The 27,263-nt window shown below is 48.0% G+C and overlaps 1 protein-coding gene across 1 annotated transcript in view; it reads right to left on the bottom strand.

The window, feature by feature from the left end:
- The window catches only part of NAV2 (neuron navigator 2), a 342,947-nt gene that overhangs the window by 111,222 nt on the left and 204,462 nt on the right, over positions 1-27,263 (bottom strand). Inside the window, exons 9-11 of the mRNA XM_081154569.1 lie at positions 26,750-26,862; positions 21,689-21,797; positions 19,394-19,783 (exon numbers count right to left, since the gene is read on the bottom strand). Coding sequence (XP_081010695.1) covers positions 19,394-19,783; positions 21,689-21,797; positions 26,750-26,862 — 612 coding nt within the window. The remainder of the gene's footprint in view (positions 1-19,393; positions 19,784-21,688; positions 21,798-26,749; positions 26,863-27,263) is intronic.

Genomic DNA, 27,263 nt, shown 5'->3' with positions numbered 1-27,263 from the left:
ACTTTGGGCTGTGTTTGCTCTAAGCTGACTCAGCCGTGCACATGGCATTGCTGTAACTCACACGTCACCCTGAATTTTAGCACCCAGGCTCGACCTCACCGCAGCTTTGGGTTTGGGCTTGCTCTCGCCAAACACCTAACAGAGGAGGGATTGAGCAAGTGGGAAAATTCCTGCATGGCGATGAAACATGCTGCCAGGGTCAGTGCGTCTTTCACAAAATACCAGGTGAGATTTTCACAAGTTTAACAAGACTTCACGTCGCATTGATTTCCACAGCATTTTCGTTTAGCTTGTCTAAGGGTCTATGCATATATCAACTCCAAAAGCATTTTAATTTAAAAATCCACAATTTTGCTAATAAAATACACAATCACACAGAGAGCCAGGGATTATAAAAGAGTGGATTTAGCACTCCTATTTAAATAAATACACATATGTACAATCACAATAATCCCTAACTATGCTTGTTTGAACTGGGAGCTGGCAGGGCAGCTTCTCCAGGAAGCTGTACACTCTGAAAGTTTGACAGTCCCAGTGTCTGGAATCTTGTCTGGCCCGGATTCTCTTTATTGTGGCTCAACTGTCAGCCTGGTATTGCTGCAGCATTTCTCGCACTCGCATAGGAAGCTTTTTGTCCACCTACTGAAAGATGAAACACATTCTAACACACAGGAGACAGTTCTCTAGACAAAGCCCTTTTAAGCTCCTTCCTGGAATGAAACAGATGGTGAAAGGAGCTTGACTGATGTCCAGGATTCTCAAACCTCTGGAATACACCTGAATCATCTGGGGACCCCGAGAGAAAAACAGCACATTTCAAGGCCCCAGCTCCACAGAGGCAGAATGTCATTAGTGGGGTCCAGCTCCTGCATTTTTAAATAGAACTTATTTTTCTTAAGAGCATTTTGAGGTTTACAGAGAAATTGCACAGAAAGTTGAGTGCCCATATACTCTCTCTCTCCTACCATCAATCTCTCCAATTATTGACATCTTGCATTGATGAACCTATATTGACATTATTATTTGATAATTATTTGATACTAATAACTGCATTATTAGTAATATCCATACATTATTAATTGAAGTCCGTAGTTTATGTGAGGGTTCACTGTGTTGTATAGCTCTACGGTTTTGGCAAATGCATAATGTTACATATTCACCACCATAGTATCATAAAGATATAGTTTTATTACCCTAAAAACGCCACCCTCCCCCATTCATCCCTTTCCCCAAACCTATATTTTTAACAGACATGCAAGTAACTTCTTACAGGGAGTGAGGATCAAGCTGTCAGAAATGCTGCCTTAAATCTTGAGACCTGGATGGAGGAACTGTGAGCCAGACTGGCCTCAGTTTCCCTAAGAGCTAAACAGCCACCATAATGTAACTACAATATAATGGTGATTTAAATTTCAAATCCTCACAATGACTGGCCCTCTGTATTAAGGGGACAATGCGCATGTTAACTGTATCTGATCCCTGATGATGTCTCCATCTCAGATTATGGCTTGATGAGCATTGTGAGGACTCCAAGGATTTTCCAAAATATCAATTAACTCATGGTCTTGGATATACCAGCCCACAGGCCCAGAACAGAACTGTGGAAGCCCAGATGGAGAGGGAACATGAGTGAGCAGCGCCAGGCACGCTGAATGCAGACGGCTGTGGGCAATGTGTGGGTGGCTCAGCAGGGGCATCATCATTAGATGTCACTCCCCTGGAAAAGCCTTCTGCTTTGTCAAAAGAATCTCTCCTCCCAGGCACTCCTTACACCCTGAGACGTCTCCCCAGTCTTCTGGACGCTGCTACGCCTTAGCGTTGCTGTGACTTCTGACATGCCTTCCCAGCCTGCAGAGTGCTCTAGGACACAAGCTCACTTTCCCATTAGGTCAGCGGAGTTTATGATGGTATTCAGGATTGCGGGTTCCCTTTCAAAGGTGACGAGCACCCTCAGGGGTAGGAGTCAGACATTCAGTGTCTCTTTCTCGTCTGGTTTCATGTAGACACCCCCAGGTAACAACCATAGTCACGGCCAAACTGGCGAGAAGCCAGCTGGAGCTTTGGTTTGGGGCCCTGCAAGTTTCACCTTGTCTTATCTAGGCTGCAGTGAAGGAAACGTTAAGGTGAACTGGGAACAGTGGAGCAAGAAGCTGACTAGCCCCTTCTGCAAACTGAGGTACAAAGCAGGCCTTGGGAGTATCACCCAGCCTCAGTCAAAATTTCTAGAAGCAGCTGAGGGGCTGCACTAGCTTCATATGCAGGCTGTTGCCCGAGAGATGGTGTCCGTTTTGAGGTGGTGCCATTTGTTCAATAAACATTTATGCAGCTCCTACTGGGAGGCAGGCACTGGACTGTGTGCTGGGGATGAGAATCGGACTAAGTCCTTGTATCTGGGTGGGGGAAACAGACCTGTAGATATCTGCATGGGGTTCGCAAGGGCCCGAGCAGGGAGAGGGCCAGAAAGGGCTTCTTAGATGAAGGAACCCTCAAGTGACATCTTGAAGAATGAACAGGTGCCCCCTGGGTTGGGGCAAGAAAATTAGGGAGTTCACACGACAAACATGCCAACGCAAAGGATCTAAAATGTACAATGAATTCACCGCGTGGTCTTAGATGCTAAATTTCTACCAGGAAACATTTTCATTAAGAAAAGCATTCTCGCCCGGCTGGGCGTGGCTCAGCGGTTGAGCGTTGACCTGGGATCCAGGCGCTCGGGGTTCGATTCCCGGTCAGGGCACATGCCTGGGTTGCGGGCTTGATCAATGACTCTCTCATCATTGATGTTTCTATCTCTCTCTCCCTCTCCTTTCCTTTCTCTGAAATCAATAAAGATATATTAAAAAAAAAAAAAAAGAGAGAAAAGAAAAGCATTCTCCTGGGCACTCATTCTAAATGGGATTCAATAAATGCACTACCAATAGAAATACACATATAGGCCTCTGGCCTTCGAGCATGGAGATTAAGCAAAATCGGGTGACCACAGCATGCTCAAATTACCTGCCACTAAATCCACAGACACAACAGCTGACAACAAAGGATGCCTGACCTGTCCACTTTTCCATGTGTTCACATGCCTGGGGCCATCTTCAGAAACAGAACCCAGGCGGCCTGGAACCTGGCTCTCAGTGGCAGTGGCCCATCTCTGGGGTGGAGCAGGAGTTTGAAAGAGCATATTTGATGTTATAAATTTACCATTTTAAACTAACAAATAAAAAGGCCCGGTGGTTTTTACATAATGTAACCTATAGATAAAAGTTTAACCAAATATTGGTTGGGATGGAACTACTGAAGGCACAGTAATTCTCAAAAGTCACACTTATTCTTATTCTCACCACACCCCCCCACCCTCCACCCAATTCAGAGTGTGAAGTTTATGTTAAGCAGAAAAGGTATAAGATTTTTTTAAAAGTTTGAAAAAAACTGAGTTAAAATTCATGAAGATGGGAACCAACCATTTCTTTCCTGGAGAGTTCATATTTGGAACTTAAGCACCAGACCTTCACATGAAGAGAGGCTATCCAAAATGTGTCGTGCATCCACAAAAGTGACATGGGATGTACTCACACAGAGGGAACAGGGCTGTGGCTGAGGGAGGGTGGGTGCGGCCCTTCCTGTCCTGAGCTGGGACAGGCACATCTCACAGTTGCCTCTTTGGGGTCCCACCTCCACCACCCCAAAAAAAAAAGTGTATGAATAATCCTGGTAAAACTGGCCATGACAGAAATGAGCCATGCTTGCATCTATTTAGAGAAAAGCCAACTACTATTACTATGTTACCTGAAGGCTCCAAGGAGGATGTCTAGGAAAACAGGGGGCTTCCAGGGAGCTGGTAAGGAAAGGCCTGGAGGGAAGGTCACAGGTCCCATTCGGGGACAGACAGCATGGCTGGAGCAGAGTCCCGGTGTAGAGAACGTCAGCACTGCACATCCTGAACCTGAGCTGGAGGCAGTCTTGCTGCCCCGTGGTTAAATCCCCTACTGTCCTTGACTTCTTAAAAAGGAGCAAAAAGTGAAACCAGTAGAGCAGGGAGTTCAGTTTAAAAGGCAAAAAACGGTTTCCTCCTAGAATTTCAACTTGTATGGGCCTGGATGGTGCCACTGGCATTTTGGAAAGAGGGGCAGGCGTAGCACAGACTGTTGGTGAGCATGTCCTGTAGCAAGGCGGCCGCTGGAGCTCTGGAGGTGACTTGAGCATGAGACACCCAGAAGCCAAGTGACCGAGCACCCACGCGAAACAGCTGGCTTTTGGACAAAGCGGCACAGGGTGGTGGCATGGGGAGAAGCAGGGGCCCCCAGCCGCGCACCGCTGGCGGGAAGGGCAGGCTAGCAGGGAGCGGAGCACAGGCCAGCGCCTTCTAGGGTAGGAACAGAAGTCGGCTGCCTGCAGGCTCCTCACATTACCTTCTGTCAGCGCAGTAGGAGCTGTGGCCCTAACAGCTGCCTGGTGCTTGCAGGCAAAAGAACAGGGTCCCTGCCCATTTCCCCTCCTTGCAACTTGTTCGAATGCTTCCACTTACAAGAATGGGAAACAGGTCAGCTGAAGCAGTTCTTCAAATGGGGCTCGGGCAAAGCTGAATTTCTTAGACCTTGCACAGTAAATATTCAATATTGTAACATTTTTACACTTTAATTGCTGTTTGAACTATACAACCCATAGAGTGTGACTTTCACTAATAGCCTGGTTGGTGTGCAGACCCCGAGCCCACAGTGATTCTCAATAGCCACAGTCGGCTCTGCCTCCGAACCCGCGTCATCCAGATGAGAACCGGCAGCTGGGGAGGGTGCGTGCATGATTTTTGCATTTATTAAAAGGGGACACGGGTGAGAAAATTCTTGGAAGGAACAGCTTTGGTGCTCTGCTATCACCCCCAGGCTGGCGTGACCTGTGAAAACCTGACTTGTCAAAGAGCCCTCTTTCTCCTGAACACAACACCCAGCTGGGCTCCATCTGTATCTGAGCCTCGGTGATTCCTATGGGAACCTGGACACCCTGAATCTTAGACCAGGAAGAGCTTTTAAAGGTCATGAGGAAGCCCCGCACCTCATGCAGAAATCCCTTCTGCAACACGTGGACACAGTTTCCCAGATTCTGCTTGATTACTTTCAGGAACAGGAAGCTCATGTCCTTACAAAGAAGCCCAGACTGCTTTGGATGGGTCTACTTTTCAGCATTTTTTTCCTTTCACTGATTAATAGTGTTTAGGAAATGAAAAATTTAAGCCTAACTTCCACCTATGGCTCGAATTTGGTTTACTGGAAACTATGCTCTTTCTAAGCATTTTCCACACCAAGCAGATCTAGTTTCTACAAACATTTCTGTTACGTTTTGGGCTTTGAACCCTTTGCCTTCCTTGTTATTGTTCCCTAAACAAACCTCTGCCTGACTCTGCAGCCCTTAAAACCTGGCACTGAGAACAAAACAGACTTTGTCTAACTTGTAGATGCTCTGTTGCTTCCCACATTACTATTCTATGAATCCAGTTAAAGGTTAGGATTTATAGAGCTCTCTAGACCTTGATACATCTTTGGGTCTCAGAACCTAAAACCCAACAGGTAGCAGCACCCAAAGGGAAGGGGCTTGGATCTCAGCTGCTGAGTTCTCAAGTTTCCCGAAACTGGCTGTACCCTGTAGTAGCTCATATGACCTCGGACAAGTGACTTCTCTCATCCTCAGTTTCCACATCTGTAAAATGGGGGTGATAACATGTTACAAGCCTCCTAGGATTTCTATAAGAATTCAATGAGATAATACTTGAAGGCACCTGCTATGTGAAAAGCACTTGACACACTTGGTTGCCATTATTGCTATGAATTACTGCCTCTCTCTCTCCCCTTTCATTCTACACACATTACTAAGCATATATAGCATGTCTGGCAGGAGTTAGAGATGCAGGAATAAAATCACCCAATCCTCTGCTCAAGGGTATCTCGGTCTAGGGGACTGTTCTACAAACAGACATGGTCTTCAAGGTGACCTTGCCACCCTCCCGTTGAGAAGAGGATCTGTGCTCCCTCCTCCTGAATCTGGAGGGCTGGGACTGCTTCGATGGACCCAGTATGGTGAGAGCGACTCTGTGATATCCGAGGGTGGATGATAAAGGTGATGCAGCTTCACTTTGCTCACTATAAAGACACTCGCCTTGGGGGGCTCTGAGCTCCCAGGTAGGAAATCTTCCCATCCTAGGGCCTCCCTGTTTCGAGGAGGCCACATGGAGAGGTCACAGGTGTCCTATCTTTAATTCGTCCCAGGCCAGGTGTCCGTTATTTGAGTCAACAAGCTTTGGAATGACGTGGACACCCAGCTGTCAGGCCAGCTCCAGCCCCGGGGCCTCCCAGCCGAGGCTCTAGATGAGGGAGGGCGGAGACAAGCCACCTCCACTGTACCTGCCCCTATTCCCGACGTAGAGACCCCGTAAGCATAATAAAATGGTGGCTTCAAGCAGCTAGGTTTTGGAGTCTTTGTTAATCAGCAATAGAAACTAAAACAGAGTTTACCGTGTGGAGCCAGGTGATAATGTCATCAGATTTACACTCTAGGAAGACTTTTCTCTCCAAAAGGTAGGATGGACACTGAGATCAGAGGCAAGGAGAGCAATGAAGGGGTGACTGCAGTCATCTGGGGGAGAAATATGAGCAGAGAGGCTACAGAACAGGGCAGGAGATACTGAAGAGACAGAATCCACCCAACTTCGCGCCGGCGTTCCAGGGACAAGGGGATGAAGAGTGAGATTCTTTCTAGGTTCTGGCTGTGGGAGAGAAATGGATGTGGAAACACGGGAGGAGAAACAGGTTCGGGGGGAAGAGGCATGTGATTTCTAACATGTCCACACCGATTCAGTGAGAACCCTGGAACACAGTGGCTGCTCCCACACGGTGGTCCGTCCGCCTGCCTGGGTCCTGGCTCCCTAACTCGCCAGCGCGGCGACCCTGGGCAGGTCACTGCCCTCTAAGCCACGATCCCGTCAGGAGAATGGGCAGAAGACCGCACGGATTAGTGAGGGGAAATGAGATAAAGCACACGAAGCGCTGCAGACAGCGTCTGGCCTTCAGAAATGCCCATAAACAGTGGCTGCTAACATGCATGTTATCACGATGATGGTGATTATTAACTATTATGCAAACGTGGGCAGAGGCTAGACAGGTTCTTTGCACTGCGAGGGCCTGGCTGCAGGACATGAAATGAAAACTGTTCCCAAGGAACTACACACTCATCTCTGGTGAATGGTTTATTCAACCGTAAAGTCTGCGTCAACCTCTACAATAGCCACGCCAGCCTGCACGGGCGTGAGGGAAGCCAGTCTGTTAGCAGCCCTCAATTTTGCTTTCCCTCCCTCTCTCCCAACTCAATGGCTGAGTGGTTTTAATTAACAACTCCCACAGAGTAAAGCAGAAGTCACTCCATTAATAAAGCTCTAATTCGCCATGCACGGCTCTCGGGTCTCCAGGTGGCACTGAGCTTGTAATTGTGTGTTTTGTCTGGGTTCGCAGCGGGTAGGGGGCTAGGAGGGTAGAGTTTCCTCAGAGAAATCCAGGGACCCCACCTACAGAGGCCGGGAGCCGCAGGTGCCTGAAACGCCCGCTTCCCCGAGCTTAGCGACAGGGAGCCGTCCTGCGGTGAGGCGCCTCCGTAAATCACCGTGTGAAGCGAAACGGGGCCCAGGGCAGAGCCTTCCTGCCTCCGGCCACCTCACTGGGTTTCACTGCCAACATCCACGGATCCAGGTTTGCCCCCATTTACTTTTTGCACAGGCACCCGGGGAATGTTGACACAAGTGTTTCTAATGCTGCAGTAGAGACCTGGGACGTTTAATTGAAATGAAACACATAATAATGCTTTCGAGGCAAAGAAAAGTATCTGCCTTGGCTGCTGCCCCAAAGGCGTCCGTGGTCCTTGCGCAGGCATTCCCCAAAAACTTTCAAGTTCCCGTGCACCACGGCCCTCCGGGCCTTACCCTTCGGAACACCACCTTTTAGCTGTCTTTATGGCTCCCTAAAACGGCACAGGGGATAGCCAGGGCTTCCGAGGTCCAGAGGCTTCCTTTTTGGCCTTGCCTTCCATCTATTCAGAGCATGGGGTCCAGATACAGTGAGAAGCTGCACTACAGAGCTCGTGGAGCAAGGGCTTTGAATTCAGCCCCGCTGAGCACGTGGTTCTAGCAGTAACTATCCGTGTGACCTGTTCAAGCAACTTAACCTCTGTGGTCTTGGTCTCCTCAACTATAAAAAGAGAATGAAAAAGAGTCTCTCAAAGCGCTGGTATGAATAATAAGTGAGACCTTACACACGAAGAGCTCAACGTGGTGCCTAGCATATAACAGAGACTCAAAAGCAAGCAGTTCAGCTGCCAGGAATTACAGAGCCACGGCCGCGGGCCAGGCAAAAGGCCTGTGTTCGCAGGAACTGGTTGACTTTTCTTTGGCCCTCCTTCGGAGCCAACACCACATTTATTCCATCCCGTGTTTCTGACAACTTCACCCTTTCAACTTCACTGCTCAAGCATGTGAGATCTCTCCTTTCAAAACAGATGACCGGGCGATTACAGGCACAAAGCTCTGGGGCCTGGGGCCTGGACTCCAGACGATGCAGCAGAGAGAACCACAGGCCCCCGTCTCCCACTCATCCCAAGACCAAGAGGTGAATGTGGGCTTGATTTATGGTTGGAAGACTCCAGAGACAGACTTGGGCCTCTCCTCAGACTTGGAATCTTATTTCACCTGGTGTCTCAAAAAGCCTCAGCCCTCCAGAGCTGCCCATGCTGGGGTGTCTGTCTCATTCCGTGGTTATTTCGGGATTAAGAGGAAAGGCCGAAGCCTCCATTTCTCAGGAAGATCTCTTATCAGGACCCTGGGGGTTCTTGAAGGGATGCCGTGATTCTTCCAGGGCTGTGTGGATTCTTGATTTGTGGTCACAGCCCAGGCAGGATGCGTCAGCCTTGAGCCCTCGCAGATGTTTCTATGCCCTGATGTGTTGCTCTGTCTCTGGGCCGCAGGTAAGCTGCCTCCTGTCTCAGATGACTCGTTCCCACTGAGCACACTGTGGCCTGCATGTAGACTGGGACGGTTAATTCTATGTGTCAGTGCAGCTAGGCCATGATACCAGGCATCTGGGCAAACACTAGTCTGGCTGTCACCGGGAAGGTACTTTTTCGAGGAGGTTAACATTTAATTCAGTCGACTTTAAAACAGATTATCCTGAGTCATGTAGGTGGGCAACATCCAATCAGTTAAAGATAGGAAGGAATATCAGGGAAGAGGGAATTCTGCCTCCAGACTGCCTTTGGACTCGAGTTGCAACCTTTCCTCTAGAGAACCCTGACTAGTACACAGACCAACTCTGACCCAGCTAGCAGATATTTGGTCATGGTACTCAGGAATAAGAAACAGCATGAGATCATCTCAGGGAATATTCTAAATATGATAAAAGATTAGGAAGGCTAATGGATGCAATAACTCTGAGAAGCGAAAGAAAACTACCATTCTACATGTATCAAACACTTTACAAACAATATCTCCTTTCTTTCTCACCACATACCTGAGAAGTAGGTTACCATTTAACACATGGGGAAATAGGCTCAAAGAAGGGAATTATTTCCCCAAGGTCACACAGCTGGCAAGCAGACCAGGTCTCTAGGTCTTCCACGAAAGTGTCTCCGGAGCAGCATCACAAGAGGATCATGAGTTCTCCACAAAACTGAAGTCTCTTATCTTGATCTGAGTACAGGCGATGTGGCCTATTTTCTGAGCCTTTCAACATGGGCTTACTGTCTCGGGGCCAAACCCTCCCACCCTCATCCAAGTGTTTCTTCTCATATTCACCTCAGCTCGAACTTGGTGTCCTCCAACACCGCCATCATAAATCTGCTGAGCCACTCTGTAGCTGCTGACCCTTGAAAAATAACTGGGAAGGGTGTTTTTTCCCCCAGTGATCTATATTTTTAAGATAAAATATTTATATCTATGGACTGGGTTTTCTAGAGGGAGCTAAACAAAAATTTAACAAAACTATGCAAAAGCTTAACAGGACAAATGACACATAAGGGTCTACCCGTGACACTTCAGTTCTCTCCATTCAAGGGTCATTTGCAAAGCACTGAGCAGAGGAAGAGGAGCCTGCAGACCAGGACACTTCAGCAAGGAGGGTGGTCCTGAAGGATGGGACAGACTAACAATCTGCTGTCCAGCAAAGCGACAAACACCAAAGTCACACTGAAATTCCAGCGTGCAGAGAGAAAGAAACAGCAGACTACTAGGCCACCTTTTTCATCTCTTTCATGGGCTTAAAACTAGTAACAATTACCCTCTTGGGTGTTCATTTTCCGTATTAGTAAAATGGAAACGATACCATATAGAGCCAGGGTCTGGGGGATAGGTAAGATGCTCAGCACAGGGAAGAAGTGTAGTACACCCATCACCCACTGAGAGCTACAGAGCTGGAGTGCGTTTCTCCTGTATGTGTAAGTACCTTTTGATAAGCATGTGAGCTTATGGGTCTCAAGTTTATCCTGAGAACCTATAAGGACCAAAAATGAGGCCCCCCCAAATAAGGAGAGCCAGATGGTGCAGCCTGAGAACAAATCTGTTGGCCCTACCCCAGAGCACAGCCTGGGACCCAGGAGATACTTGTCAAATATTTGTTGACTTGAAAAACTAAAATACAGAGTCTCTCTATAGGGTTGATGAATGAACCCAAAGTGGAATTTCCCTGTCAAACGCCCGGGGCCCGTCTGAGGCATGCCCAAGTGCCGCCCAGCGTTGTGTTGACGGTGCTTACCAGCGAAGAGCCCTGTGGAGGGCGGGAAGTCCAGCCGACAAGGCAGCAGGCGGTGCAGATGGTGGGAAGGGAAGGAAGGGGTGCCTTGCTCAGCCTGACTCCCCACGGCGGGGTTCACGAGCCCAGCACAGCGACTGTGGGCTGGCGTGTACAGGGGTACATACCTGCTGTAGGATCTCAGGGACGGTCTCATCTCAAACCCCATTCCCTGTAAAGAGGCGGTGCCCTGGGGCTTGGCCATGAGCAAGAGGGGGAGAGAACGAAATACACCGAGTGCTCTCAGCCTGCACCAGGCACTGAACAAGGTACTATGGGCACAACACGTCCCATTTAATCCTAGCGGCAGCATCACCATCATGAGGATGAGCGGAAGGGTCCACAACGTCCCGGGCTTGGTACCAGCACTTCCCTTGTGCTAGCTCACGAAGAGCGACTCCAGGCATATCATTCTCATTTGCAGACGAGGAAACCGGCTTCCCAGAAGATAAAGTGAGGATGTAAAAGGCCCCCGTGGGCTTGCTCCATTCGCAGACCCCCCTTGGAGCCCCCACACTATGCCTCTCAATGCTAACATTGATTACCACCCACGCTGTGTTAGAATTAAGTGCTGACACGCAGGGGAGTCTCCCCCACGGGGCCCCAAGCTTCTCCAGGGCAAGTCTAGGAAGGCTGCGGGACTGAGGTTTTCCTAAAGCCTCCGGACTTACATTCCACAGGCTGCTGTGCACTCTGCTTAAACATCCAGCCCGTCCTGGTCTGGAGCCGACGTGGTCCCTGAGGCCTGAGACAGTCAGAGGGCGTGGGTGGGTGTCAACAGGCAAGAGGGAGCCACGGAAACAGATGGAGGGTGCTGAGCACAAAGGTCAAGCATTTCCCAGGCAGGCTCCTCACACACTGGAGCCCGGGGGGTGTCCTCATCTCCCTGGCACCTTCGTGCTCCTTGTCACACTGGCCCCCGTCAGGCTGAGTTGAATGTGAAGTGTCTCTCACCCTCAGTGCTCTGTTCCCAGGGCCTTGGCCTCACACAGAGCCATGTTACCACTCTCGGGACCCCAACAGCTTCTGACCCGAGCCCACCCCGCTCCCGTCTTGAATCTCCAATTCATCCCAGGCACCATTCTCATGAAAACATGCCCCACATCCATGTTCTCATGCTCTTGCTCTTGACCGTGGTCAGCCTGGCCACTTGTGCATCTTTCAAGACGCCGCCGCTGCTGGTAGACCTATGGCAGTGACATCTGCTGAGGGCTCTGTCAGGCACAGTCTCACAGAAGCCCCACAACAGCCCTGTGAGAGGGGCACGGGAAATGCAATAGCTTGTTGCAGCACGCACAGCTAAGAGTGGGGCTGCCAACCCCAGAATCCAGGTCAGGCTCCATAGCCACACGCTTCCCTCGGCTCCTGCCTCACAGTGGGCTCTTTATTTCCCATTAGCTCTCCCTACAGAATTCACTGCTCCCCCCACTGGTCCCTGCAGCTCACCACTCCTATAGTGATCTGCATACTTCCTGCTCCATGAGCTTCTGTCCATGGTATTAGGATCTCGGGGGCTGGGTCTTGTTCATTCCCCTTGGCCTCAGCGCATTTGGCACGGTCTCTGGTACACAACAAACTCAATAAACACTTTTAAATGGAATTTTACTGCCTTTTGCCTGGAACCTCCCCAGAAGGCAGACCAAAGGCATGGTTGCCAGCTTCCAGGGGAGCACGAGCTTTAGGAAGCTTTGGGACCAGGAGGATGTCGCCAAGGACGGGAGGGCAGGTGGTGAGCGGCCCCTTCAGGGATCACTCAAGAAGGGCTGAGGTATGACACTCTTCTCTAAAGCACTCAAGTTCGTTCCCTTCCCCTTTTCCTTTCCCACAGGATTCAAATCTCAAAGCAAGCTCGGAAATTGAAGCCAGGGCCTTAGCCCGGTTTCCTGAGAAGATGAGACACCCCTTTCCTCTCTTCCCCATCAGTCAGGAGGCTACCAGTTCTGAGTGGCGGTCAGAGTGGGCCCACACCCCATTTCTCCATTGGGCTGCTGGCCAGTAAATCTCTCTTTAATCCTGGCCTCTGCCTGCTAAACCCACAGTCACCTCCAGCGGCGAGGGTAGGCTTGGGAGTGCTGGACAACCTCTCTGCTTTTGGTATGTTCTTAGCTCAATTGTCCTTTCTCCTCTGATGAAAGTGCCTGCCCAGCTGCCGATCAGGGCTGATAGATTTCCCACAGTCGGTAAATCAAGTGGCCCACAGCGGAGGCAAGAAGCGTACAATTGATGTCAGGGATGACTGACACTGGTAGCCAGGGCCATCACTCAGCCACACCCCGTGTCAGCTGACATCACAACCATGCGGGGAAGGCTGTCGCTGGTTGTGCAACACCTGAGGAAATTAATCCTGCCCCCTGCACGACTCCCTGTGCTTGCTTACTCTACCCACAGAGCTGCCTGTGAAAAGAGAGCTCATTGTATTTGCCTGGGATATTTAACACCAAGGAAAATATCAGACAGGAAGTGGTGTTTATGGTTTCTGTGAATTCATACATCGGTAAGAACTGTCAGTGGGAAACCACTGAGGGGAGAAGAGAGGAATAGAAAGACCCCTTGACTAGGACCTGGCCCAGCCCCATCTCCAATCTACTGGGCTACTCTGGGCCTGAGGCTTCTTACTGTAGCCATTGTGTGTGTGTGTGTGTGTGTGTGTGTGTGTGTGTGTGTGTGTGTGAGAGAGAAAGGGAGAGAGAGTTTTCAGAGGATGGCAGTGCATTAGAGCCAAGTGACTTGCCCAAGGCCCTAAAGATCTGCCCACAGTGCTGAGTCTTTACCCTCCCATGACAGCTAAGCCTTGCTAACCCCACTGAGACCTACCCAGTGGCTGGCTGGCTGACAGCCTGGAGTTTCCAAGCCTTCTAAGAGCTGCACAAGCCAAGATCATTTCCGATGGATCAACCCAGAGAAACAAGAGCTCCTCCATGTCAAATCCCAGCGCTGCCTGCCACGCCCTGTGGGAACCTGCCATGACCTGGCGCCTTTCAGGACGGCCTTGCCTAAAATCATTTGTCTTGGCTCCAGGGTGCATTTTTGACTGTAAGGAGTCTCTGGCTTCCTCTCCTTCCTATCCATTTGCCAGGAACAACAGCCTGTCAAGGTCACTTCAGGTCTGGCCTGGGAAGACCATGAGAAACAGTCACCAGATAGGAAGCCTTTCTTGCTATCAGTGCCCCATTTTTGACTCGCAGGCTGCCTGCTGTGTTCTATGTTGACTTGGTGACAAACACCTCTCACATCTGTCCCACTGTGGTCAATGGAAGAAGAAAGAAAAGAACAGAGGGCCATTTATCTCCATGGGTTCCCCCCATGGCACATGGTCCAGTACCCTGAGCTGTCTCTTTTTTTCTGTACTGTCAAGGTCCAGCTCATTGGGACAGAGGTGGTCAAAGGCCTAGAATAATTGGACAGTATAAGACAGGGCCAAGGAGAAGAAGATTACACATGGCTGGGCCCTCAAGCTCAAGGGGCTTCAATCTTAGGCACAAATTCATTCAGAAGCAGGCAATTGGTCTTGGTCTGCTGAAGGTCAGTTGTCGCATTCATTCAACAAATATTTATTGACTACTTGCTATGGAACAGGAGGCACTGTGCCAGCCAATGAAGACATGCGAGCATCTTAGACAGATTTGAACTTAACCTCTAAGGGCTTATAACAGGTGTGGGCTCCCTTCCTCATAATCAATGCACTGAAACTCTAAAAATTTTGTATGGGTGCCTTGTTTGATCTTAACACACAGAGATTTATAATTCTGATGTAGTGTTACTGGTGTTATTATGGGTATGTCAAGTACCATGGGAGCCCAGAGGACAGAATCACCGCCACTACTTGGACAGAATCAGGGAAGGCTTCCATAGGGAGGTGAGGCGGGAGGCAGTAAGAAAGGCAACCTAAGCACAGAGTGTTGCACATGTAAATGATGGCTGGAAGCATGAAACACCCTGCTATGGATTAAATATTTGTGCCCCCAATCATATGTTGAAGCCCTAACTCCAAAATGATGCTAGTCGGAGGTGGGACCTCTGGGGAGGTTACTGGGTTTAATGATGTCATGATGGTATCAGTGCCCTCATAAGAAGAGGGAGACATACTAGAGCCTCTTCTCTCTGCCACATGAGGACAGAGTAGGCCAGGAAGGAATCTCTCTGCAGAACCCGACCATGTTGGCACTGTGATCCTGGACTTCCAGCCTCCAGAACTGTGAGAAATAAATGTCGGTTGGTTAACCCCCAGCTCATGGCATTTCGCTAGTGCAGCCCAAGCTGACTAAAGACACGCCCTGACATATTTATGAGCTACAAATAGTTCATCAAGGATGGGTTCCTCAACTTCTAAGGAACTGAGTCTCCCAGCAGACACCGGTCACACACTATACTTGCTGATGGAGGAATCCGTGTAACACGGAGATTTCAGCCACTACAATGTCAACATCGAAGCCCAAGTTGTTCAGAACCCTGCTTTCTCTCCCACACTAGACTACTCATCAGGCTACATTTGAAAGACAAATGAACTGTTACAATGTCCACTCCCTGGGTCCTCAGCCTTAAACCAATATAATGACTTAAAAGTTAAAAGCAATCAAAACCACAGCATCACATCCGATACTGGCCACTAGGTGGGGCTATGTATCTCACCAAAAACACACCAGAGGTCAAGCTGATTTTCCCCAAGTGTTCTGTAAATAGAACCGCTGAGTTTCACAGCTAGTGGTGGCAAGTTATATACGCCCAAGGTCCTGTGAGGGTAGGACTGCAGAATAGACCATTCACAAAATATTTATTAAATGCCTATTTGTACTAGTCTCTGAGTTTAGAAAAATAATGGGCACTGTCTGCCTTCTAAGAGCTTCAAGTTTGGAGTAGGACACACACACGCACATAGGCACAAGTGCTTGCATGTGCACGCACATACACAGTGCACATTTCTTGAGCATCCCAGACTGCCAGGTGCTTCTCAAGTCTTATCTCTAATTCTCAAAGGTTAAGAACATGCTCCAGTTCATTTGGTAGAATCAGGACTAAATACCCAATCTGTTTGCCTCTAAGACCATACTCTTCCCTCAACCCTACCCAGCCCCTCTCAGTTTCCCATGCAAAGTGAAAGGCTCACACACAAGGCTGGGTGCAAACCAAAGCCACCAGAAACGCATGCGACAGAGCTAACTCTGACTGGGGAAGTCCAGGAGGGCATCACAGAGGTGTTTATTTTAGGATCAGTCAGATGGGCTTGATGGGAAAGGAATTCCAGGAAGAAAGGGGCTTGTCCTGAAGGCACAGAGCTTTGCAAATGCAGGAAACAGCCTCCTGTAATGAATGGCAGGTAGCCTGGAGCAGTGGGGAGTGTGGGGTGTGTGGGGAGGGATGTGGCCAGGGCTAAGGCAGAGAGGGTGGCTGAGGGAAGGATCATAAAGAGCCTCCCACAGTTCAGTTAAGAAGTTGAGATCTGTTCCCACAGGCAACAGGAAGCCATCAAAGGTTCTTGGAAAATTTTCTGATGTTAAATGTAAAGGGTCATTTTTTTCCCCAGGAAGGAATGTATATTCACACTTTAGAAGATTATACAACTCGGTGCCTCCTTTGAAAAGAAAAACAATCATCTTTCCAAACATATGGATGCTAAGTCTGTCCCCTTAATTTTATTCTGCACCACGTGGCACTCTGAATGTTTAGAAGATGAGTGGATGGACTCATAACACAGATCAAAACTTAGTAAGAGACATCTTCATCTGTTATTTTAAACTCTTTCCCACTAACCAAAGCCAAAGCCCAATTTACCAACCGAAAGTATTTAGACACACCTGGCACACACTAAGAGTTAATTTACACACACACACACACACACACACGAAGACAAACGACATTCAACATTAGGTTCTTAGTAATGTAATCTCAGCCCCAGCTTAAGTAGAACTGAATGATATACACACGGACACAAGTGCATACTATCCAGGGCAGACAATGAACTACAAGTAAAAAAAAAAAAATAGCTGCTACACCAAGGGCAGGTACAGTGTCATTTCAAAAACAAAGGTCATAGGTTCAGAAACTAGAATTTCCTTCTGTACCAGGCTTTCTAAATAAACTTGATGTAAACTTTTACAAGAACTTTTTTCCAAGAGCCTCCTTACGGGTATATATCTTACTCATACATCAAGTCTGTCCCTACCAAGCCAAACAAACATCTGGATGAAAACTTGAATCATTTCATTGTTTCCAAGTGTCTGGCTGTTTGAGGTTGATAAGATACCTAGACCGTGTCTGAGACTTTGTGGCTTTATCAGATATTTGCCATTAATCAGATACAACCTCAAAGAGAGCTCTATCTGCAGAAGGGTAAGGACCGTATTAATTACAGTGCTTCAAGGCGCAGAGAAGTGGAATGACGTGCCCAGTGTCACAGAGCTCACAACTGGCAGAGCAGAGTTTAAGCTCCATGCGTCTGACATTCAGTCTGTTTTCTGTCCACTACACCAAATGCCTCAGCAATATGACTTATTTAGCAGATTCTGAAGCAGAGACTAAATGGCCAGTCCTTCAATATCCACAACCCTGTCATGTTTATAAAAGGAAAAAAGAAATGAGTACAAAGGACATTCAATGACTTGTTCTGGACTCAGCATGTCGAAGCAAACTGATAATGTAGCCCCAAAGCAAACACTCGCATGCATTTCCACAGGGTGAAGTCACGCTCAGCTCGCATTCTAGAATGTTACTGCTAGAAGGAGCATTAGGTGCCATCTGGGCCATCTCTCCTCATTTTGGAGGTAAATTTCCACATGAAGAGGAGTGGGAGAAGAAAAACCAGACCAGAGTTCTCTAGTTTCAATAATTGGGTGGTTTGCTTACATGTCTGCACTTTTATCTACACTTGCTCTGAGAGCTATCTCACTGGCTAAAAAATGTAAACTTCCCAGAGCAGGAGCTGAAATGTAAACACTTGTGCTGTTCAGCAGGAGTAAAGGCTCTGGTTTAAAGAACACAGACTTGCTCACTGGGACATCACCAAGGCTTAGGTTTGAGTATTTCAATGTCTCCATCTTGTGGGAACTGTCAGTACTACATCAAAATCAACACTGACTCATCTATTGAGAATTAAAAGACAGATCCAACAATAAAATAAACTCTATGACAGGATACAAAAGTCTCAAAATAACCTGACAATTTCTTGGTAGCATATTACAGTGAGATTTGATAATGATTCCCTTGAGGCCATGCTGGATTCCAGAAGGAGCAGGGCTCTGGGGCTGCTAGCCCTGGGCTCTGCATCCTAACTACTGCAGGACCTTCGGCAAGTTATTTAAACTGATGAGCCTCAGTTTACTCATCCATAAAATGGGGACTGTGACATCACCTACCTTGGAGGACTGCTGTGAGTACAGAAGAAGGTAATACACATAAAGCACCCAGCACGGGGCGTGGTTCATAGTGGGAGAACTAGCTATTATTCAATGATGAAAATATCGACTCACCCATGGGTTCTTGATCACTGTTTATGGAAACGAGTGGCATGAGTGTTATGTCTGATTTTTATTATCTATAATTCTGGCTGCTAGAATGCTAGAGGAGGGAACGATCTTGGAAAAGTTATGCACGAGTGAAGTGAACAGATGAAGTCTCAGGCAAGTGGAGTAAACAGATGAACCTTTGGTTTACACAATGATCTGGGAGTAGAGCTAAAAACAACAGGAAGGCCTATGACTATACATGGTCACAGTGAGGCTAAAACAGCAGCTCATCACAGGGAGGCTGCGTTTGTTCCTTCGCCCAGGGGTCCGTGTATTCATTAGTTCAGCAATATCTATAAGCTCCGATATGTACAATGCACTGGGGACTCGGCAATGAACAAGCCAGACAATGTCCTTGCTTCCTGGAGCTTATTACTGCAAGCAGGAGGGGATAGGGAGATCATAAAACACAAACAAATAATCAGGATAGTGACAAGGTTCCAAATGAGCATAAGACAGGGTACAGGGCAAGGCCACATAAACTACTTTGAGTTGAATGGTCAAGTTGGGCTCCTACAAAGAGATGTCCGCTGAGCAGCAAGAAGGAACCAGCCATGCAACAATCTGAAGAATAGAATCTGGGCAAAGAAACAGAAGGTGCAAAGGCCCTGAGGTAGGAAAGAGCTTGATGAGACTGAGGAATAGAAGGAACAGCTACAGCAGGGAAGCAAGGGATGGGGAGGGTGGAGAACCACAGGATCTAAGAGTCAGGTGAGAGCCAGATCCCACAGGGCTAGGTAGGCCGTGCTAAGGAGTCTGGATTCCATCCTAAGTGCCAGATTTGGTTTAAAGAACTGACACAAGATGGTTTGTCGTCACACGTCACTCTGTACTCAGGCTGCAGGTAGAGCCTCGCTAGAACTGCCCAGTGGGGAACTGCAGAGCCTGGACCGTGGTCCAGGTCTGTGACTCTGCCCAGAAGGTTCCCCCTGCACCACACAGCCTTGGACATGGACAGGAGAAAGCGAAACAGGCAGTGTGACCGGCTCCAGAGAACTTAAATAAAACACTGCCAAAATAAACAAACCAACCAAACCCAGGTGCCAAGGCTTCTCCTGCTCTGTGAAAAGAGAAACCCCAAGAACTCACCCGCTTGTGATGTCATCCGTCCGGATGTTCTTGCTCAGGACGTCGCCGTCGCTCATGTAGCCAGGGGCGTCCATGCTGATGCCTTCCAGGTCCATGTCGTCCCCCGCCTTGTCCGAGACGTCCACGTGGCAGACAGTGCTGCCCCTGGAGGCCAGCTGCCTCCTCAGAGGGGCAGAGTACACGTAGCGGCCCGACTCGGTGTTGATGAACCGGCTGGCGTTGGCCCGAGGCGGGTACCCGTTGCCCATCGAGGGGGCATCTCCTGCTTGGAGCCGAGGGCTGGACTGGCCGAGCCTCCAGGACAGAGGAGTGGGCCTGCCCGTCAGGCTGAGGATGCTGCGCCCGCTGATCTCCGTGGTGACGTTGGTGTCAAATGTGGTTTCTAATGTGCTAAGAACATAAAAGCCACCCCAGGTCAGACCCCAATGTGCCTAGAATGCTTTGCCATTCACATGTTCTTTAAGTTTTTAAAAATTATGAACTATTACCCATGTACATGATAGGATCAAACAACAGGCACCCACGTACCCCACGCTGAACAGAGGAAGGTGTGCACCCACCCACATTCTAGAAAGTCCATCAAAGACTTTTCCCACCAAAACATGGTACAGGGCGCTCACGACCATGACTTTGATTAAATTATCTTAACTACTCTAATCTTTCTAACTCAGGAAGGGAAACAGAAAACGCCGATCTGATAACAATGGGCATCGAGGACCCCACCTGCCCATGCGTCTAGGGTGCTGCCTCACAGATGCCCCTTTCCAAGGACAGACGCACCTGCCCCCTGCGCAGTTCCTAATATCCTGTCTCCTTTCCTCAGCTGCTCCCTGACCAAGCAGGTGGGGACAGCCTTGACTTTCTAACTCTCTAGGGTCCATTTCCTCCATACTTTTGTTTCTCCCATATTTTGTCCAAAATGACAACTCAACTTTGGGGCAAAAGGCTAGAAAAGGGTGGTGAATACCTAGGCTTGATATCAAATCACATGGTAATAAATCTAATTACATGGGTGCACATCTGCCCGGAGGTGGAGCTGGTCCCTGGGACCGGGAAGACTCCTTTGCAGTCCCCCATGTTTCCAGCCCCGACACAGTCAAGACAAGCAGTGCTCCTCCGCAGAGCTGCGTGGGTCTCTAACTGAGCAGAGAGGGCAAGAGTCTTTCCTGCAGGAGAAACCGCTGAAGCTGTCCCTCCTGTCATTGTTATCACCCTAGTCCAAGCCAAGAAATCCACCATACTGTTGTAAACCACAGCTGGTCAGTGTTAGTGATTGTGGTAGAGACGGGGCATTTCATACCTAATCACAGCATCGCAGGGTCCAATACCTGGCTCCACGCCATCAAACAGCTAAAGGCTTAAGGGGCCCAAGACCAAAGCCAAGTTCACTCTCCTCTGGGAGAGCCAAATTGTTTGGTGCCTCGCTGTTTTTGTTTCCCTCCGATCCTGCAAGTGGCCTTACCTTCCTCACACTGGGGTCCCCCCCTTAAGGTTTGGGCCCCAGTCTTATTTAAGATGGAACCCACGGTGCTTAACCTCGATTGGCCCAAACTGCCGACAGTGGTGAAGCCCTGTGGTCTCCCTGCTTAATTCATTTATCAGAGATTGAAATCGGAGAAGCAAAAAGAGACTCTGGGAGATCAGTGGGGGTACCTAGGACTCAGCCTTGATCACCAAAGCCAAACACAGACCGTAAATCTCGATTCTGCCAAAATCACGAAGGATGTCCTAGGGTTGTATCTTTTTCAATTTCTTGTTCAGCCATGAAAACAACCTGATAAATGTTTCCAAGGTAATGCTAGAATTCACCCAACTAAATCACTGTTTATAAACACGATCATCAGGTTTTAGAAATATTTCCTTACATGTTTTACACACGCGCATGACTAACAACATTGCAGAGTGTCACCTATCAGAAGACTGGGTAGGAATCCAAGTTATTCACTTTATCGCGCAGGTCAAACACAGTTCACCTGCTCATTTCAACAGCGTGCTGCAGTTTTGGAAAATGCACCAAAAGTGAAATTTAAATGGAGCTGGTCCAAAATACCCTTGGTGGGATAGATTTAGCAACCTCCTGCTTTGGGGAGGAATCTGTCTATACGAATTCTTGCTGACACCTCTCTTCTGTGCGCTGTATGGCATTTTTTGTAAATTCGAGCACATTTAGCCATCGAGGTTATTTATTCCATTATTAACCAAATCACGCTGCTAGTGGCATGAACAGACACAGGAGAAGCCCTGTGACAATCAAGTTACGAGCTGGTTCAGTAAAGTAATTCACGCTCCAGATACCTGTGTGTAACCTGAGTTCCCCGTAAACTGGACATGGTCTCCTCCAGGTTCTGCCGCAGGTCAGCAATGTTCTTCACTGTCCGCAGGCGCCGAGCCTCAGGATCTTCCCCTGGAAAGATGAGCGTTAAGGCTATTTTAATTCTCAGACAGATGGTGAACTTCAGGGAGCAGGAGTTGTGTCCATGCTCAGGGCCTGGCTCACCATGGGTGCTTAAGAGGGACTTGACAATGAATGAATGAATGAATGAATGAATGAATGCCCAAAGGAGAGTGTTAAATCCAAGGAGAGAGGCCTTTCTTCTCCCTTTAGGTCCCGCCTAAAATAAGTGATGTCTAGCTTGTGGGAGAAACAAAGGACCTAGTCTGAGATGTTAACTACACTGTCATACTAATTCCAACAAAGACATGCACACATTAGGTCTGATCCCCAGGAATCACTTTCTGCCTGTGGAAAAGTAGGTGAGGCATTTTGTTTTATCCTTCATTGGTGACACACACTGGTGTCTACTGGCCCTATATTACAAAAGGAACTTGGAATGGCTAAAAGATCTGCACTTATCAATCACAAACATGTCTAGAGAGAGGTTTGCCTTTTCTTTATTATGTCATCTCAAATTCTGGCTCCTCTACTCACTGGCTATGTGATCATGGGAAGGTGTCCACCCTCTCCATCCTTCAGATGCCACCACCCTAAAGCGAGGACAGTAATGGTACTGACCTTGAAGGACAGCTATGTGGACTAAATGGCACAGGGGCTGGAGATCCCTGGTCACAGTGCCCACCACCAGGCTCAATGCATGCCAGCTGGTGCTGCAGAGCAGGGAGCCATCAGGAAGACTCAGGGCACTCGGGGAGACAACGGACTCCCATTCTCTGGGCAAGGTTTCCCACAAAGCACACGGCCCAGGAGAGGTCAGGCTGGCACCAATGTCCCAGGAGATGCAGGCCACACACAAGCCAGGAAGCCACGTGCTCTCTCAGAGTAAGGAGCCTTGTTTCGGTTCTCTGGCTTTCCTGTTTTGTTTGGGCTTACAAGGGGAAGAGGAGCGGGGGAATCACCACCCCGACAATGAAAGGAATCAAACATCTTCCCCCAGGGTAACTTCAGGCAGTGCCGAGAAGACGGAAGAGCCACCAGCAAGGGTCTTTAAAAGCCTATGACTATTTCAAGTGTGAAGCAACATTTTTGAAATTATTATTTTAAAAATATGTTTTTATTGATTTCAGAGAGAAGAAGGGAGAGGGAGAGAGATAGAAACATCAATGATGAGAAAGTCATTGATGGGCTGCCTCCTGCACGCTCCCTGCTGGGGATCGAGCCTGCAACCCGGGCATGTGCCCTGACCGGGAATCGAACCCTGACCTACTGGTTCATAGGTCGATGCTCAACCACTGAGTCACGCCAGCTGGGCTGAAGCAACACTTTTAAAGAAATCTCCATACAGAATATAGTCCACACAGGCAGCAGGAAGTGGAATCTATATCAGATGCTAAGTAGAACTTCTAGCAGTTGTCAGTAGGGCAACAGGCAGCTAAGAAAGGTCATTAGAATTAACCTTCTTTCTGAGACTGATGATAAATTCCTTTGATTGTTCTCAGTACGGTGGTGCCTGGAGGCAGGGGAATGGAATAAATGACAGCTATGTAATTTTATGAGAAGAAATTTGCTATAGCAAACTCTCTACCCTTAGAAATGCAAGTGTTTTCAATTTTCTCCCTCCCTTTTAACCAAGAGAAATTTGAAAGGCATTTTTTTCTCTTATCTGAAAAGTGGTCAAACTTGTACTTCCCACCCAATTCTTTAAAATACATTCATGTAGGTATGTGTTTTTGAATGAGAGCAGTGATGGGATGGCCCTGGAGGAATGTAATGGCATCTATCTCCAGGGCCATAATTAAACATCTGCTGCTGCCAACTTGGCCACATTTCATCTACGTAAGGCTGCCAACAAAGGTAAGGATCCTTTGGACAGCTCTAGGCATGCAGTGAATATTTATTATAAAGCTAATTACCTTCATTAATTAGCTTGATCACACACAAAAAGTATAATTATTATTTTATTGATCCATGCCCCTATTAGGGCCACAGTTGCCTGTGTTAACTCTTCTTTAGAAATTCAAAGATCTTTGAGATGGGATGGCACCTCGCCTTTACGTTTGGTAGCCCTCACACATATCTACTGATGCCCAAGAAATATTTTTGTCCAAAAGACATTTGGTCAGTGCAGGGCTGAAGAAGGAGCACGGGCTTTGTATTCTGACAGATAAAGGTTTAAACTGTGGCCCAGCTGCAGATTAGCCAGTTGACCTTGGACAAGTCACTTATTCTCTCCAAAGGACATCTGTGAAATGGGGACAAAATCCTTCTTTTCAAAGGGTAGGAGAAAGATCGGATGAGATGACACACGATATGCCTGGCACAGAATGAGGGCTCATTGAATTCAATGGTCTTGGTTCCCTCTTGGGTGGGAGTCCTTCTGGGAAATGTTTGCTTCCCGCACAGCCCCATACACACCAGATTCCAGGAGCAACATAGAAATGCAAACCAGTAATCTATCTGCCTTGCTTAGGCGATCACACTCTGAACTGTCAATTCCACCTCCTTGGAAGATGCCCTGAGTGTAAGGTTTTCCTACCAACTCTCAGCCCGAACAAAATAAAAATATAAGCAGGCTCCAGTGGAAATAGCAGGATCCTTTCAGTTCATACCCAGAGATCGTAAACTATTAATGAAACTAGTTAAGCTATTCAATGTCTACCTGTGGTTCTCACACTGGCCAAGGGCAGGCCTCCCTCAAGCCATTGGCTGTGAGGAAAAGACCACCACATATTCTGCCCCAATAGGGCTGGGTTTAGAGGATGTCAGGGTGCTATAAAAAGAACATGGGGAGAACCTTGGATTTTTACTTGGAAGAGGAAGGCTTAAGAGACAAGCTGCTACATGGCAAAGACTGAAATTGTCTGTGGGCTTTAGGAAGCTGGATTCTATCCAGGGATTAGAAATGTAAGAATAAAGAACTCTGTTACCTATTAAAGCCACAAAATATGGAAAGGCTGCCTTATGAAGGAATAATCTTCCTGTCACAAGAAGTACCCAAATAGAGACTGAAAGACAATTCATCAGTGAATGATAGAAGGGATTTGAAGGCTGGGTAATAAACAGAGGAGTTCCTTCGAACTCCACACTCCAAGATGCAGGTCTTACCTGTAATGCTATGTAAATGGCAAAGCACCGTGGGAAAATCCACCTATTTGCATAAGCACAGGGCGAACTAAGCAAATGATCAAATAACCTTATAAATGTCCATTTCTAAATATACACACCATTCATTTTCATTTCAAGGGATCAGTTATGGATAAGTTACATTCAGCCCCAAGCCTCTATGAAGCGTCTCCATAAAACCACCCACCACACAGTCACAGGTGTGAGTTCTGCTTGAATGTAAAGGCAAGTCAACCGATTAAGAAATGTTAATTAGTCGCCAACACCATCTGACTTAACAGGGAAGAGTGCTTGATCAGGCATCATTGGCTGCACAGGTCTGTTCCCCAAGGCAGCTGACAGCATCTCAGGCTTTCTGAGCTCTTAGTTGGTTTTACAGTCCTGATGCAGAGGAGACATGGGCAGAAAATGAAAAATGAGTGGAAGATCACAGGCTGCAATCTGTCGCTCTGAAATTGAAGTGTTATGTGGAATGTTCTCTGGCGGCTGCTTTTGCTTTTCAAATGTGAATTTAGCTGAGCCTCCGTGCCTGACATGAATCCACACTGCTTCGCGGGACACACATCTGATTCACCCGGGCTCTGAGGCACTGGCCTCGCTCTTTTGATGTGTGCACATAAGAACACGATCTGGAATGTGTGTAGAGACCTGAGCAGGCATCTGAACTCCACACCCTTCTCTTGGCTCTTTTCCTGTGCTGTATCCATGCCCTCCTATGCAAGGGAGCTACAAACCCTGGAGAGGAAGCAAAATCCATCCCAAATGTGGGGCCCTGAACCACTGTAAGATGGATCACTCACAAAGGGCTTGAAAACTCTCCGCTCCATCACTGTGCCCAGTCAGTGAAACCAAAAGGAAATCGTTAAATCACTCAGATCCTCTGAAATTAATGCTCAGAGCTAATGGCGAGAGGAGTAAGATTCGATCATATGGACAGCAGACCAATGCCGCAGCTGTAGTGCGGCTATTTAAATGATGTGGTCATGGATAGTGAATCTAATAAATAAATTTTAAACTCAGATTCAGTTTCCAGCCCAACTCTGGAAGTGGTAAGATAGGAGAGGAATAACTCAGCTACTGCTCACTGTGTGGTTTACCACTCGCTTCCCTGATCAGAAGTTGCTGGAGCACGGAGATGGGGAGTGGGGAAGAGAGACAACTGGGAAGAGATGGTGGCAACTGGGACTGCACTGCGGGGGATCCTTACTCAGACGCTAACTTTCCCTCTTTAAATGAAGAAAGGGACGGTGTAGCACTAACAGGTAAGTATTTGTGGAATTAACTATATGACAACTGCGGAGTCTACGTTTTCCTATAATGCCCCTTAAATCATCACGGGAGGCTATAAATCAAATTTATTTATTTATTTTGGTTTTGGTAAAAGCAGCCTGCTGTAATCTTTCCAATTAATAGAGATACTGAGAAGAATGTTCAATTGGTGCCCCCATAGAGGAAAGAAAAAAAAAAGTCAGTATTTTGAGTTTCAACTCTTGCTGGAAAGCGACTTTATCTGAAGAGTAAACAAGGTGATTCAAAGTTGAGTGTCAGCGCAGCCCAGTGCCCCTTCACGAATGGAATGGAATGTATCTTAAAAGATGATTTCGCAAACAGGTAAGAGACTTATTTACAGTTCTGGGGAGGAAGGGATAGCTTGTGTGAGAGACAGAACAGGAAAAAGAGAAGAAAAGTGATAAGAAAAATACTAAGTTTGTTTAGCTCATCAATCAATGCCACAGCAAACCAACTTCAGATCCTGCTGGATTTGTGCCCTTCCAGCAGGTGGTTCCACAGGAGGCTGCATCGCCAGCAGACCCAGGATTCTGGGGCTCCATACTCACCAGTGAGCTCTTCCAGCGCAGGCTGTCCGCTCTTGGAGTAGTGTCCGGGCTCCATGCTCACCCCCGCGGAGCTGGACTCGGCAGTAACATTCCCTTCGGTGTCTGTCTGGGACCTTCACATACAAACCAAAGCAGAGACACTTGTCACGAGCGGTAACTCCCACTTCTGGCCCACTGTGGTCTTCCCACAGCACCTCCCATCCCTCCTTCAGCAAGAAGCTTTAGAATGGAGCAGGCCAGCAGACTGACACTAAATAATTCATTAGCACATAGGGAGCAATGTCCTGGAAACAGAGAGAGCCACCAAACTGTAAAAGATGAAATATTCATCACCCAAATGGAGGGTCTGAGCTCCTGCACTGGGGAATGCTCCTCTGCATCCCCATCAGGGCGCCAGGTCTAGCCAGGAAAATGCCGGAGAGTACGGGGGGGTTGAACCATTCAGCCAAAGCCAAACAGCAACTTCTAAGTAACCAGCAACACCAGCAATCAAGCATAAGATGACTCCACTGAC

This window comes from Miniopterus schreibersii, assembly GCF_964146895.1.
Source record: "Miniopterus schreibersii genome assembly, chromosome: 12".
Taxonomy (NCBI): Eukaryota; Metazoa; Chordata; class Mammalia; order Chiroptera; family Miniopteridae; genus Miniopterus; species Miniopterus schreibersii.
This window is presented reverse-complemented; position numbering and strand designations above follow the sequence as displayed.